Source organism: Terrapene carolina, unplaced genomic scaffold (assembly GCF_002925995.2).
Source record: "Terrapene carolina triunguis isolate 2854851 unplaced genomic scaffold, T_m_triunguis-2.0 Scaffold751, whole genome shotgun sequence".
NCBI classification, from domain to species: domain Eukaryota; kingdom Metazoa; phylum Chordata; order Testudines; family Emydidae; genus Terrapene; species Terrapene triunguis.
In genome coordinates this window covers 878,433-892,597 of record NW_020665102.1, presented here as the reverse complement: position 1 = coordinate 892,597, position 14,165 = coordinate 878,433, and the positions used below count along the sequence as shown (strand labels likewise).

Here is a 14,165-nt window from a genome sequence, read left to right as displayed (position 1 = left end):
GCTCAGCAGGGGGCGCTCTCCCCTGGCAGGCAGGGCTGGCCCCAGGGTGGTGCTAGGGGGCACTGTGGGGCAGGGAGCAGGGGACACCTCTCATGCTGGCCAGGTGGTCCCCACACCAACAGCCCCGCGCTCCACCCCGAGCCAGCTGCATCTCAGCCAGCCGCCAGGCGAGGGAGGCCAGGGGGAGCTGCTACCAGGCCCCCGCCCGGCCGGGGTGCAGCTGGGGGTTCCCCGGAGCTAGCAGTGGGATGGGGGCACGCCCGAACCCCGTACCTGGGCTGGCGGAGTCGTCGAGCTGCGGCTCCAGTGGCTGGAAACCCAGCTGGCTCCGGAGGCTCTGGTTCAGGAGCTGGGCCAGCTCAACGGAGACGCACCCGCTGGGCGCCAGGGGCAGGAAGCGCTCGGGGCCCCGCGCCACCGGCAGGGAGCTGCGCTGGGTGACGGGCTGCAGGGGCACGGCTTGGGCGAAGGCCCAGCCGCCCCCCTCGCCGTCCCCAGCACCGCTGCAGGGGTCCTCTTGCCAGCTCTCCGGCTTCCCGGGAGGGGCGGGGCTGGGGGGCTGGCCCAGGTGCTCCGGCTCGGAGCGGGAGGCGGCGTCGGAAGGCTGTTGGGGGACAAAGAGATGGGGGGGCTTAGAGACCAGCAGGGGATAAGAACAGGACTCCTGGGTTCTCTCCCCGGCTCTGGTAGGGGAGTGGGGGCTGGTGGGTTAGAGCAGGGGTGGTTGGGAGCCAGGACTCCTGGGTTCTCTCCCTGGCTCTGGGAGTGGAGTGGGGGCTGGTGGTTAGAGCAGGGGGGACTGGGAGCCAGGACTCCTGGGTTCTCTCCCTCGCTCTGGGAGTGGAGTGGGGGCTGGTGGTTAGAGCAGGGGGGACTGGGAGCCAGGACTCCTGGGTTCTCTCCCTGGCTCTGGGAGGGGAGTGGGGACTGGTGGGTTAGAGCGGGGTGGGAGCGGGGGGCCAGGACTCCTGGGTTCCCCTGGCACTCACCTGGCGGGGGCCCTTGGCGGGAGACTGCGAGGAGGAATCTCCAGTCAGCACGCGCAGGGCCTCGTTCCAATGCGACTGCATCATGGCCTGGAGCCGGGCGACCATGTCCGCTCGCTGGGCCTCCAGCCGCCACTTCCCAGCCTGCAGCTCCCGCACCGACTCCTCCTGCCTGGCCAGCCTGCAGAGAAGGGGGGTGTCGGCACTCTACTGTGGGGGTGCCCCATGGCCTGGATAACCAGCCGCCCACCCCAGAGGTGGCTGCATCTCAGCGCCGGGCGAGGGGTCCCTGGATAACCAGCCCCCCGGTGCCCGCTCGGTACCTCAGCTCATAGTCCTCAACCAGGCGCCGCTGCCGCTCCTCGCGCTCGGCCAGCTCAACCCGGAACTGCGCCAGCTGACTGCCTAGCTCCCGCTCGTGGTGCCCGCTGAGCTCCAGCAGCTGCTTCCTGAGGGGGGGGGTAGAAGGGCCAGGCTGAGCAGCAGGCACGGGGTCCCCCTCCGGCCCCACCCGCGTAGGGAGCTGAGACCAAGCGGCTGGGAGGGGTGGCGGCCGTGGGGCGAGGAATCGGGGGGTACCTGTGCTGCTCCCGCATGGCACCCGTCTGCCGCAGGCTGTCCTCGTGCACCCGCGCCAGCCTCTCCGTCACCTGCTGCTCCAGCGCCACCTTCAGCTCTGCCTCCAGCTTCGCCTTCTGGGCCTCACACCGCGCCTGGGGGCACAGGGGGTCTGCTGGCAGCCAGGGACCCCCTCGAGCTAGTCCCCGCCCTGGGGCTGGAGGGGAGCCGGCACCCCCTAGAGGGGACAGGCCCCTGCCCCATTCTCTGCCCCCCTGAGCCAGCCAGTCCCCGCCCTGGGGCCGGATGGGAGCCGGTGCCCCCTAGAGGGGACAGGCCCCTGCCCCATTCCCCGCCCCCGAACCAGCCAATCCCTGCCCTGGGGCCGGGTGGGAGCCAGCGCCCCCTAGAGGGGAAAAGCCCCCGGTACCTTCACCAGGCTGATCTCCATCTGCAGCCCGTCCCGCTCACTCCGCGCTGCCTCCAGCTCGCTCTCCAGGCGCTGGGCGTTGGCCTGCACCGAGGCCAGGACCTGCTGGGCGTCCGCGGCGCGCTGGGCCTCCCACTGCACGGCCGCCTGGCAAAGGGACAGCCAGATGGGCAGCCCCCAGGCTAACCATTACCCCGCACTGCCCGGCTCCAGCAGAGACAGAACCCAGGAGTCCTGGCTCCCAGCACCCTCCTGCTCTAACCACTAGCCCCCACTCCCCCCAAGGGGGCTGAGGGAGCCGTGGGGTAGAGAGCTGGACCCCAGGAGTGTGGGGGAGACAGGTGGGGTTTGGGCACAGAAGGCAGTGGGGGCAGGATGTAGGAGCCAGGGGGCACAGAGGGGGGTGTTGTGGCAACAGAACTGGGCATCTAGGAGACAGGGGCACCCAGGGCACGGGGCACAGAGGGAGAGGGGCAAAGGGGGCATGACAAGGGCAAACCGGGCCAGCTGAGGGGCATCAGGGGAGTCCCCCGGCCAGTGGGAAGGGGCGCCGGGGGGGGTGTGTGGGCAGAGTGGCAGGGTGCCCTTCTGGCAGGGGCAGAGGGGAGACGGGCACAGGGTGCTGCTCCCTGTTTAGGGCAGTGTGGGGTCTCACCTTCTCTCGCTCCAGCTGCCCAGCGCTCTCGTCCTGCAGGGCCTGGCAACGCTGCTCCAGCTGGCGCTCCCGCTGCGCCCAGCCCGCCTGCTGCTCCTCCAGCGTGGCCCGCAGCACCTCCAGCTGGCGCTGCCCGTGCTCCCGCTCCACCTGCAGCCCACGCCCGCGCTGGCGCTCCGCCTCCAGGCTCCGCAGCAGCCCCGCCTTCTCCTCCTGCTGCGGGGGAGGGACGGGACACAAGGGTGAAAGGGGCCACCCGGCCCAACATGCACCAGGCCCGGTTCTAGGGGCAGCAAGGCATGCTAGGAGCTGCAGTACCCATGGGCTCCAGTGCTCGACTCTACGGGGAGCAGGGCATGCTTGGAGCTGCGGTCTCCATGGGCTCCGGCGCTCAGCCCTATGGGGAGCAGGGCATGCTGGGAGCTGCAGTACCGATTGGCTCTGGTGCTCGGCTCTACAGGGAGCAGGGCATGCAGGGAGCTGCAGTACCGATTGACTCTGGCGCTCGGCTCTACGAGGAGCAGGGCATGCTGGGAGCTGCTGTCCCCGTGGGCTCCGGTGCCCAGCCATACGGGAAGCAGAGCATGCTGGGAGCTGTGGTCCCTGTGGGCTCCAGCACTCGACTCTAGGAAGAGCAGGGCATGCTGGGAGCTGAGGTCCCCATGGGCTCCGGCGCTCGGCTCTACGGGCCCCTTTCTGCACCCCCCAGCCGTGGGGCTCCAGCTCAGGCAGGGGACTCTTACCAGCACTGCTGCCTCCTCACGCTGCTGGCTCGCCGCCTGCTGCTCCTGGCTCAGGGCCTCCTGCGCCTGCTCCAGCCGCACCTCCAGCTGCAACGCCCTCTGCGGGGGAGACGCATCAGGGCTCAGGGCTGCACCGGGCGGGCAGCTCGGCCACCAGCGTCCCCCCGCCAGCCCGCCACTCACCTCCTGCTGCTCACTCAGCGCTCGCTGCACCGCCTCCTTCTCCGCCTGGAGCCCCCGCAGCAGCTCCGTCCGCTCTGCCTCCTGCCGGTTCCAACCCTCCACCACCTTGGCCAGGGTCTGCCAGAGGAGAGGGCAAAAGAGTGCGTCATTGGGAACGGCCCTGCCGGCGCCCCTCACTCCCGACCTGCAGCCCCCTACTAGCCCAGCCCTGCCCCCCACGCAGCCCTGCCAGTGCCCCTCACTCCCGACCCACAGCCCCTGCTCACCTTGTCCAGCTGCTCGATCATACTGTCCTTCTTCATGTCAGCGGAGATGGCTGCGGCCAGCTGCTGCTGCAGCTCCAGGGCCCGGCTCTGCAGGCCCTGCACGTGCCGCTCACAGTGCTGCGAGGAAAGCAGGGGTCAGTACCGGGGCGGGGGGGTGGGGTTGCCCCCCAGCTCCCTGCTGGCCATGCCACAGCTTCAGCCGAGACCCACCGCACCAAACCCACCAGTGCCCGGGGAATCCCCCAAGTGGCTAGCAGTACGGGGCATATGACATGCGCCCAAACACAGCTGAGCGCACCCCATAGACAGCACTTCAGGGTAACGAGGGCCACAAAGCACCCCCCCCCCGCCCCCGGACGGGCTGGCAGGGTAAGGCAGGGCTGTTCCTGAGAGGCCAGCAGGGGCCCCATTCCCTGCCCCAGGAGCTGGCTCCCCTCGGCTTCTGCCCGGGCACAGCGGCCTGCCCTGAGGATGCACCCAGTATCCAGGGGCAGTGGGTGACAAACGGTCCCTTCTTCGCCCCATCAGCGGGGACCATCAGATTCCACCTCCCCCCTCACTGGGGGCTAGTGGAGGGGGGGAAAGCCAGGACTCCTGGAGGATCTGAGAGAGAACCCAGGAGTTCTGGCTCCCAGCCTGCCGCCGCCCCGCCCCCAATCTAACCACTTGACCCCACTCCCCTCCCAGAGCCGGGGAGAGAACCCAGGAGTCCTGGCTCCCAGCCCCACCTGCTCTAACCCACCAGCCCCCACTCCCCTCCCAGAGCCGGGGAGAGAACCCAGGAATCCTGGCTCCCAGCCCCCCCGCTCTAATTCACCAGCCCCCACTGCCCTCCCAGAGCTGGGGGGAGAACCCAGGAGTCCTGGCTCCCAGCCCCCCCTGCTCTAACCCACCAGCCCCCACTCCCTTCCCAGTGCCAGGGAGAGAACCCAGGAGTCCTGGCTCCCAGCCCCCCTGCTCTAACCCACCGGCCCCCACTCCCCTCCCAGAGCTGGGGAGAGAACCCAGGAGTGCTGATCCTGAGCTCCAGTACGCCCCCCCATGGGCAGTTCAATGGGTCCACCCAGCTGGGGGTCCCTCTCACCCCACCCCCACCCCAGATCAGATCAGATCAATGTGCCCATCTAGCCCTGCATCCCATCGCGATGGGTTAGAATCGCCTTCGCCAGCCCCACGCCCCTCCAAGTACACACACACACACAGCAGGCACACAGCCTGGCTACACCCTGCCCAGGTACACCCAGCACATGTAAAATCACACACACCACCCCGCATACACCCCTCCCTGAGTACACCCGCCCACCCAGCCCCGGGACGTGTAAACACACACACACCACCCCAGGTACACCCTGTGACAAAGTGGGGGATTTTCATGCAGAGGGAGTGGGACTCAGTGTCCCTGGGTGTTACTGGTTTAACGAGGTGAGGGGAGAGGGAGTTTGTTGTTACAGAGGACCGGAGAGGGAACTTGGGACCCCAGCCAATGCCCTGGAGAATGGACACCCCAGCAACTGGTGACCTGACGACCCGGAGACGCAGCGCAGGAGTCGCAGCTGGTTCTGGCCAGTGGGAGGACCATGGGCTGTAAAGAGAGGACCCCGTGACCTAACCAGCCGGTTCCAGCCAGAGCGGGCCAGAGGACAAAAGAGGGGAGAGGAGGCCCAGTGACCCTGTTTACGACCTTGTTTACCTGGAGAGAAGACAATGGACAGAGGCGGGGCTTGGGGCCGGTGAGATCAGATGCCCAGCTGGGAGCAGGGGGGCTCTGGGCTAGAGAGGGGGAGCAGACAGAGCCCACCTGGAGGCAGAGAGACTGGGATGTGCTGGGCTGAGGGAGGCCAGGCCTGAGGGTCAGAGTTTCCTGTGCTGTGTTCACCTCTCAATAAACCCTCCTGTTTTACGCTGGCTAAGAGTCACTCCAGTCTAGAGAACAGGGTTGCATCAACCCCTTCGGGGGGTGGAGGCCCTGGGGGTCCAGAGTGAGTGGACTCCCTGAGGGGGCCCACGGCAGAGACAGACGTGCTAAGGCTCCGAGAGGTGCATGGGGCCTAACCCCGAGAGAGAGTGGACCCCCGAGAAGGGCTGTCGCACTGGAAGGGGATCCCCCCACGGACCGCACAGGGCCAAGAGTGGGCACGATCTGGGAGTCTGTGACACACCCACCCGCCAAGCCCCGGTACGTATAAAACACACACACCACCCCGGTGGTGTACAGCCCTCCCTGAGTACACTCGCCCGCTCAGCCCCGGCACGTGTAAACATACACACACCACCCCGCGTACACCCCTCCTCAGGTACACCCGCCTGCACAGCACTGGTTCATATAAACCCACTCCCCTGCCCCAGGTACACCCTGTAATGTAAACACACACACACAGAATGCCTGGTTACACACCTCCCCAGGTACACCCGGCCACCCAGCACACACCTCCACCCCAGGTACACCCCTAACTGGGTAGACCGGCCCACCCAGCTCCGGTACGTGTAAACACCCACAGCTTGGGTACACCCCTCCCTGGGTACACATGCCTGTCCAGCCCCAGTACGTGTAAACACATGCCCACAGCCCAGGTACACACCCACAACCCCTCTGGCATGTGTTTACACACTCATACACTCTGGGTACGTCCCTCCCCAGGTATACACCCCTCCACACCCACCAGGTCAGCACACACAGGGCACACAGTCCCCCAGGTTCACATCTACACACACCCCTGTACACCCTCCCCTCCACGTGTATACACCGCTGGTACACACACGTACTGGGTACACCGCTCCCTGGAAATACATTCACGGTAAGAGCTGGGCGCAAAGGATCCTGGAAGACCAGCCCGGCGCCCAGCCCCTCACCTTCCGGCGGGCCCGCTCCTTGGCCAACGCCTCCTTCAGCAGCTGGGGCTCCGTGGAGGGCGCGGGCTCAGGGGGGGTGCCCAGGCGCAGGCTGGCATAGCGGGGAAACAGCTCCTCCAGGCCGCACACCGAGCCGGGAGGGGACAGCTCCTGCAGGGGCCTGGCGCTGAAAGAGGGCAGGGGGTTAGGGGGCTCCCGGACAGGCCAGCACAGCTCGGCATCCACAGCCCCGCCCCGAGCTCTCTCCAGGGCGTCTGTGGGTGCCGACGCCGAGACACAGCCGCCTCTGGGGTGGGGCAGCTGGTGACACAGGGACCCCTCGCCCAGTGCTGAGTTGCAGCCACCTCTGGGGCGGGGCAGCCCAATAACAGTCTGACTTTAACCTGCTTTCCCCCCCCGCCCCCGCCAGCACTCACGCGAGGAGGGCAGTGGTACTGTCGCTCTCAACGGAGCCGTCGCCCCTCCGCTCTGCCGTCCCCAAGCCGAGGGCGCCCCCTGCTGGAGAACGGGGCCAGCTGCTCAGCAACCCCGTCCTCCAGATCTGCTGGGGAGCTCCGGCCCCCGTGTCCCACCCCATGGGCAGTGCGTGCTGCTCCCCTTGCAACACAACCACCCCCTGGCTCTGGGAGGGGAGTATGGGCTAGTGGTTAGAGCAGGGGGGGCTGGGAGCCAGGACTCCTGGGTTCTCTCCCCAGCTCTGGAGGGGGGTGGGGGCTGGTGGGTTAGAGCAAGGGCCCAGGCAGGGCAGCACTGTTCCCTCACACAGGGGCCAGGCAGCTTCACGGTGGGCTGAGCTGACCCGGACCCAGCGGCTCTGTGCTGTGCTCTGCTCCCTGGCATGGCAGGGCACTGCCACAGTGCCCCCTGCGGGCCCTGCCGCACTTTGCAAGGAGAGAGGAAAAAGAGTGGGGGGGCTGGAGAGGGCTAAATGGTTCCTTGGGGAGAACCCCCTCCCCTCCCGTGGAGCAGGAGGGGAGCGAAAGGGAACCTGTGATGGCCCAAGGTAACCTAGCAAGTCTTGTAACCATAAGCCACCCCTAACCTACGGCATGTGCAGAGATCCCTCGCCTGGCCTGGAGATGCGGCCACCTCTGGAGCGGGGCAGCTGGTTAACCAGGGACCCCTCGCCCGGTGCTGAGATGCGGCCACCTCTGGGGCGGGGCAGCCGGTTACCCAGGGACCCCTCGTCCGGCGCTGAGATGCGGCCACCTCTGGGGCAGGGCGGCTGGTTACATAGGGCCAACACTGAAATGCACCAACAGCTAGAGCAGCTATTTATAGAGGGACCCCTCGTCTGATGCTGAGATGCAGCCACCTGTGGGGCGGGGCGGCTTGTTACACAGGGACCCCTCGCCCGGACCCCTCACCCGGCGCTGAGATGCAGTCACTTCTGGGGCGGGACGGCCGGTTACCCAGGGACCCCTCGCCCAACGCTGAGATGCAGCTACCTCTGGGGCGGGGCAGCTGATTATCCATGGACTCCTTGCCCGACGCTGAAATGCGGCCACCTCTGGGGCGGGGCGGCTGTTCCCACTCCAGCCCTGACTGCCAGGGGAGAGTGCCCCCCACCCCACTCACCAGAGGGCAGTTCACGGGAATCCTGCAGCATGGTCCGCAGGCGCGACCTCACGGTCTCCATCTCGGCCACATGCCGTGACTCGCCGCCCTGCTGGAGGAGCCAGACACGGCCGTCAATGCCGCCCGGCCCCACGGCCGGCCCCACCACCCCGCCCCACATCCCCCCTCCTCACCTTCCTGCGGGCACTAGCCTCCACCCCGACTGAAAGTGTGCGGTTCAGCTCCTCGGCCAGGGCGTCCAGGTCGGGCGGCTGCAGCTGGGAGCAGGCGTCCAGCTCGGCCTGACGGCTCCGGCGCAGGGAGGCGTAGAGCTGGGCCGTCACCTCAGAGCCGAAGGGCTGGGCCGGCGTGGCCGGGGCCGAGAGGGGCAGCGGCTCCATGTCGCTGAGCAGGTCCTCGCTGCGTAGGGAGGCGTCCAGCCCGGGGCAGGGGCCCTTCTCCGCCATGGGGGGGCCGCGCGCTCGCCGGGGGGAAAAGCGCAGCCGAAGGGACTGGGAACTTGTCGCCTGGGGAGTCCCCCTTGGTTGTGAGCAATAGAGAGGCTCTGACACACACAGACAGCCACAGACCCACACACCGCCAGGAATCCCCCCAGCTGAGAGCAGTAGAGGGACTCTGACACACATACACACACACAGCCAGGATAGAACCCAGGAGTCCTGGCTTCCCAACCACCACCCCCATTCTAACAACTAGCCCCCCACCCCACTCCCTTCCCAGAGCCGGGGAGAGAACCCAGGAGTCCTGGCTCCCAGCCCCCCCTGCTCTAACCCACCAGCCCCCTCTCCCCCCCCAGAGATGGGGAGAGAACCCAGGAGTCCTGAGCATATTGGACCCCCACATGTCTCATCAATCAGGGCAGGTTGGAGTCACCCCCGCACCCTTGGCCCTGTGGCTCTGGCCCAGCCACGGGGGCAGGAGCTGGTGTAGAGGCCGCTCCAGCCCCCCTGGGGGTGTCAACCAGTGGGGCAATCCCCAGGGAGGGGGGGACCCTGCTATGGGGCAGGCAGCGGCACTCACCTGCCAGAGGTGATGGGGAAGGTGCTGGGCCCCTCACACCAGGGCAACAGCTGCCGGGGGGCGCTCCAGGCTCTGGCTCCGCACAGACCCTGGGGGTGCGGGGGTTGGGGGGGCACAGAGCAGTCAGGGGGGGACCCAGCCAGGCCACCAGCACCACCAGGGTCTCCCCATCCCCCCATGATTCCCTTAGCCCCTCCCCCCACAGGGGCTCACTGCCTCCAGCCCCACAGGGGTCTCCCCCAGCCCAGCCCCTCCTCCAGCCCCACAGGGGTCACCCCCCCCAGCCCAGCCCCATAGGAATCTCCCCCAGCCCAGCCCCTCCTCCAGCACCACAGGGGTCTCCTCCAGTCCCATAAGGCTCCTGTCTCTCCCCCTTAGGAAAAACCCCTCCCCGGAATCCCCCCCTCCCATGAGGCTGCCCAGCCTCACCCCCCTCAACTGCTCTTCCAGCCCCGCCCCCACTGCTCCACCCCCCCGCCCCGCGACGCTTCAGCCCCGCCCCTCCTCATCCCCAGCCCCACCCTCTTCCCTCACACCGCCCAGCCCCGCCCCGCCAACCGACTCCCCGCCACCATCCCCGCGCGCCACTCCCCTCCCCTCCCGCCCACCGGTCACCTGGGCGCGAGGCGGCCGCCGCCATCTTGGTGCGGGGCAAGGGCCGGCGCGCGGGGCGGGGCGGAAGCGGAAGCGGCGGCGCGGAAGGGAAAAAGCCTGCGGCGGGGCTGGGGCCGGGGCTAGGGCCAGCAACGGCAGAGGTCTGAGAGTGCGGGGGTGGGGCGGTATGGGGGTAAGGGGCGGGGTTGGAGGGCTGGTTTGGGGGGCGAGGTGAAAAGGTCGGGGGTGGGGCAGAGTTGGGCTGGTTTTGGGGGGCAGGGGTAGGGTTGGGGCTCGTTTGGGGGTGAAAAGCCTGGGGGTGGGGCAGAGTTGGGGTTGTTGGGGGGCAGGGGTGGGGTGCGGGGGCGGGGCTGGTTGGGGGGGGAAGGGGCCGGGGGGGGGGGGGGGGGGCTGTGGGGCTCCATGTGGGGGGCTTGGGAGGGGCGGAGCTGCAGGGTCAGGGAGAGGGAGAAAAGCAGAAGGAAATTAATGAGCCCAGTAACGAAGGTCTCTCCCCCCCGCCCCCTTGTTTGACCATCTCCCCCCGTGCCCTGCCCTCTTGTGTGCCCATTACCCCCATGCCCTGCCCCTTTCCGTCCCACAGATGACGGTGCACAACCTGTACCTCTTCGACCGCAACGGGATCTGCCTGCACTACAGCGAGTGGCACCGCAAGAAACAGGCCGGCATCTCCAAGGAGGAGGTGAGACCCCCCTCCCGCCCCCCCCCACACCTCGGTCGGCCGGGCCCAGACTCTTGCTTCCTGGGCGGCTGAGCCCATGGGGCGCCAGGAGAGACCCGGGGGCCCTTAGCTAGCCATGGCGGCAGCCACCCCAGTGGGGCGGGGGTGCACGTTCTCCTACCCACCCCAGCCCCGTTGTGGCGAGGGGGGGGTCTCACACTGCCCTCTCTCTCGCTGCCCCCCAGGAGTTCAAACTCATGTATGGCATGCTCTTCTCCATGCGCTCCTTTGTCGGCAAGATGAGCCCCGTCGACATGTATCCTTCCGCCCCGCCGTGGGGCTCCGCTGGGGGGCAGGGGCTGTGCAGGGGCGGGGGTCTGTAGGCATGTGATGGGCTGGGAGGATATGTAGAGTCTGGGGCAGTCTCTATCCATGTGATGAGCTGGAGGGCCCAGCAGGGGGCTGTGGGGGAGGGGGGGAATCTCTATCCATGTGATGAGCTGGGGGGCCCAGCAGGGGGCTGTGTAGGGTTGGGGGGGTCTCTATCCATGTGATGAGCTGGGGGGCCCAGGAGGGGGGGGGGTGGGGGGGGGGGGGGGGTCTGTCCATGCGATGGGCTGGGGGGGCCAGGGGGGGTGTGGGGGGGGTTCTCTGTCCATGCGAAGGGCTGTGTGGCATGGGGGAGGTTCTTGATCCACATGCCCGGGCTGGGGTTGGGGAGTTTTCGGGGGTGTCTCTCCGGGGCGGGGGCCAGACCCCATCACACTCCTTAGCCCTGCGGGTGCAGGAAGGACGGGTTCCTGGCCTTTCAGACCAGCAAGTACAAGCTGCATTATTACGAGACACCCAGCGGGCTCAAGGTCGTCATGAACACAGACCTGGGCGTCGGCAACATCCGAGATGTGCTCCACCAGATCTACAGCAACGTGAGCCTGGGCCTGGCCCCACAGCGCCTGGGCCTGGCCCCACAGCGCCAGCGCCTGGGCCTGGCCCCACAGCGCCTGGGCCCTGCTTGGGGGCGGGGGTTGGGAGCCAGGACTCCTGGGTTCTCTCCCTGGCTCTGGGAGGGGAGTGAGGGCTTGTGGATCAGAGCAGGAGGGGCTGGGAGCCAGGACTCCTGGGTTCTCTCCCCGGCTCTGGGAGGGGAGTGGGGGCTGGTGGGTTAGAGCAGGAACCAGGACTCCTGGGTTCTCTTCCCTCCCCCAGATCTACGTGGAGTTCGTGGTGAAGAACCCGCTGTGCAGCCTGAGCGAACCCATCCAGAGTGAGCTCTTCCACGCCAAGCTGGACGGCTTCATCCGGGGCCTGCCCTTCTTCTCGGCCCGGGCCGGATGAGCCCCCCAACCCCCCCGCAGCTGGCACCCACCGCGCCTCTCTACCAGCCAAACCCCAGCCCTCCGCACAAGACGTGGGGCTGCCCCTGGCTTACCCCCCCCCCCCCGCCCCCCTCCCCGAGCCCGGGGGGCCCCCCTCCCCCCGGTCCCCTCCGGGCGGGGCCCCCCCCCCCCCCCCGGGGTCTAGCTGGGGGGGGCTCGCTCAGTCTGGGAGGGGAGTGGGGTCTAAGTGAATAGAGCAGGGATGTTGGGCTGGGAGCCAGGACTCCTGGGTTCTCTCCCCGGCTATGGGAGGGGAGTGGGGGCTGGTGGTTAGAGCAGGAGCTCAGGAGTGAGGAGGGTTCCTGACTTTCATCCTTCTCTGCCCTAGACCCCAATCCCGTCCAGGTGGAGCCCGGGAGAGAACCCAGGAGTCCTGGCTCCCAGCCCTTTGCCAAGTGGGACACGCTTCTCCTGTTCAGTGTGGCATTAGTGGGCATGTTGAGACCTTCCATGAGCTGGGCGGTTGTTGGGGTTGTCCTGAGCAGATTCCAGTTCCATGGCAGAGGCTCCTTGGTGAATTAAAGTGTTGCTCTCCCATTCCAGTGGCCTTCCCTTCAGTGCCGGCGCCTCTGGCCCCCCGGGGAGCGGGCATGGGGCAGAGGGCACCAGCTCGTATCTGGCAATGGGGGGCACCCGCTGCTGCTGGACAGACCGGGGTCGGCACAGTCAGCAAGCATCTTGCCTTGGGCCCATCCAGCTGCAGGGTGGGGACTGGCTGGCGCAGGGGGGTGGGGAATGGGGCACTGGGCCTGTCCCCTCTAGGGGGCGCCGGCTCCCCTGTCATGCTGGGGAGAGGGAGGACTATCCCTGTTAACCCTGTATTTGCCAGCTGGGGGCTGGCCCAGAAGCAGTGTGGGGGGAGGGTGGCACCAGGTGGTGCCATGTGGCACCTGGTGCTAAAAGGTAGCGCCTGCTGCCTGTGCTGGGGAGTGTCTGTTGGAGATAATTCCTCTAATCCCCTGCCGGGACGCTCAGGTACCAGCGCCGGGGAAGGGCTGCGGCTGGTTCCCATCTGGGCGGAACCCAGGAGTCCTGGCTCCCCGCTCCCCCTCCCAGAGCTGGGAGCAGAATTGTGGGGGGGGTGACCTTGTACTTGGGCTGGGAGGGCGGCTGTGGTTCCGGGTGGGGCCCCTCATGGCTTCCCGAGGCGGCTGCTGCTGCGGGCCGGAGCGTCCCACTGGCGAGGGAGCAACTGTTGAGTTGTGGGAGATAGCCCACCGTCTGGCTGGAGGCCACCTTGGTGGGGCTCACAAGCCCTCCCTGAACGAGCTGTGGCCCCAGACCCCAAGATGACAGCCGCACCTACCCCGAAAGCAGGCGTAACCCTTTCTTCCCCGCCCCCCCGCCCCCCCCGGGGTAGCCATGCAAAACACAGAGGGAAACTGAGTCTGAGTCAGGTCTAGTGGTTAGAGCAGAGGGGGCTGGGAGCCAGGACTCCTGGGCTCTCTCCCTGTCTCTGGGAGAGGAGTGGGGGGGCTGGTGGGTTAGAGCAGGGGGGGCTGGGAGCCAGGACTCCTGGGTTCTCTCCCTGGCTCTGGGAGGAGAGTGGGGGCTGGTGGGTTAGAGCAGGGGGGCCCAGGAGCCAGGACTCCTGGGTTCTCTCCCTGGCTCTGGGAGGAGAGTGGGGGCTGGTGGGTTAGAGCAGGGGGGCCCGGGAGCCAGGACTCCTGGATTCTCTCCCTGGCTCTGTGGGCTCCATCGCCGGCTTCCATAGGGTCCCCTGTGCGAGCGGAGCTGTGCTGCGGCGGGGGGTGGAGGTAATCTGGTGCCAGGTGGCGCATTGGGCATTAGTTTTTTGCACGATGCTGGTGCTTTAATTCCCTGACAGCCCCAAATACCGGGATCTGAGCAGCGCTGTCAGCATTAACCCTTCCAGGGCTGCGGGTCGGCCTGGCACCCGCTCCCAGGAGCTGGGCCCAGCCAGGCTGGCACTCCGTGGACATAGCAGGGGATGAGTCCTGGGTACCCTGCTCCCCCATAATGCCCTCACAGGCCCTGTGTGGGGATAGAAACCATGTGCCCTCTCACTGATGACCCCCCCCCCCACCCCCAGAGCTGGGGAGAGAACCCAGGAGTCCTGGCTCCCAGCCCCCATGCTTGTCAGGCTCCTGGAGAGAGATTCCCTTGGTGAACCCACAGCGTGGGGGATGCCTGGACACCACAGGGTGATCTAGCCCCGCCACACACGCACACTGTGTAAGGGCCCTTTCCCCTCCCCCCCGGCAGATGCCCCTTCTTCCCCCC

At 67.6% G+C, this 14,165-nt stretch overlaps 2 protein-coding genes across 2 annotated transcripts in view; one reads left to right on the top strand and one right to left on the bottom strand.

Moving 5' to 3' along the window:
* CNTROB (centrobin, centriole duplication and spindle assembly protein) overlaps positions 1 to 9,371 on the bottom strand; it is an 11,824-nt gene extending 2,453 nt beyond the window's left edge. The window contains exons 1-14 of the mRNA XM_029913633.1: positions 9,270 to 9,371; positions 8,423 to 8,768; positions 8,250 to 8,340; positions 7,088 to 7,169; positions 6,672 to 6,837; positions 3,822 to 3,938; positions 3,556 to 3,672; positions 3,373 to 3,471; positions 2,630 to 2,845; positions 1,975 to 2,121; positions 1,566 to 1,699; positions 1,310 to 1,435; positions 990 to 1,167; positions 274 to 631 (exon numbers count right to left, since the gene is read on the bottom strand). Coding sequence (XP_029769493.1) covers positions 274 to 631; positions 990 to 1,167; positions 1,310 to 1,435; positions 1,566 to 1,699; positions 1,975 to 2,121; positions 2,630 to 2,845; positions 3,373 to 3,471; positions 3,556 to 3,672; positions 3,822 to 3,938; positions 6,672 to 6,837; positions 7,088 to 7,169; positions 8,250 to 8,340; positions 8,423 to 8,695 — 2,104 coding nt within the window. The 5' untranslated portion in view covers positions 8,696 to 8,768; positions 9,270 to 9,371. The remainder of the gene's footprint in view (positions 1 to 273; positions 632 to 989; positions 1,168 to 1,309; positions 1,436 to 1,565; positions 1,700 to 1,974; positions 2,122 to 2,629; positions 2,846 to 3,372; positions 3,472 to 3,555; positions 3,673 to 3,821; positions 3,939 to 6,671; positions 6,838 to 7,087; positions 7,170 to 8,249; positions 8,341 to 8,422; positions 8,769 to 9,269) is intronic.
* A 599-nt stretch (positions 9,372 to 9,970) lies between these two features.
* TRAPPC1 (trafficking protein particle complex 1) lies at positions 9,971 to 11,990 on the top strand. The gene is made up of 5 exons (XM_026660374.2): positions 9,971 to 10,024; positions 10,468 to 10,566; positions 10,791 to 10,861; positions 11,333 to 11,471; positions 11,752 to 11,990. Exons 2-5 carry the CDS (start codon positions 10,468 to 10,470, stop codon positions 11,878 to 11,880), a joined length of 438 nt encoding a protein of 145 aa, XP_026516159.1. The 5' UTR covers positions 9,971 to 10,024; the 3' UTR covers positions 11,881 to 11,990.
* Positions 11,991 to 14,165: the final 2,175 nt, after the last annotated feature.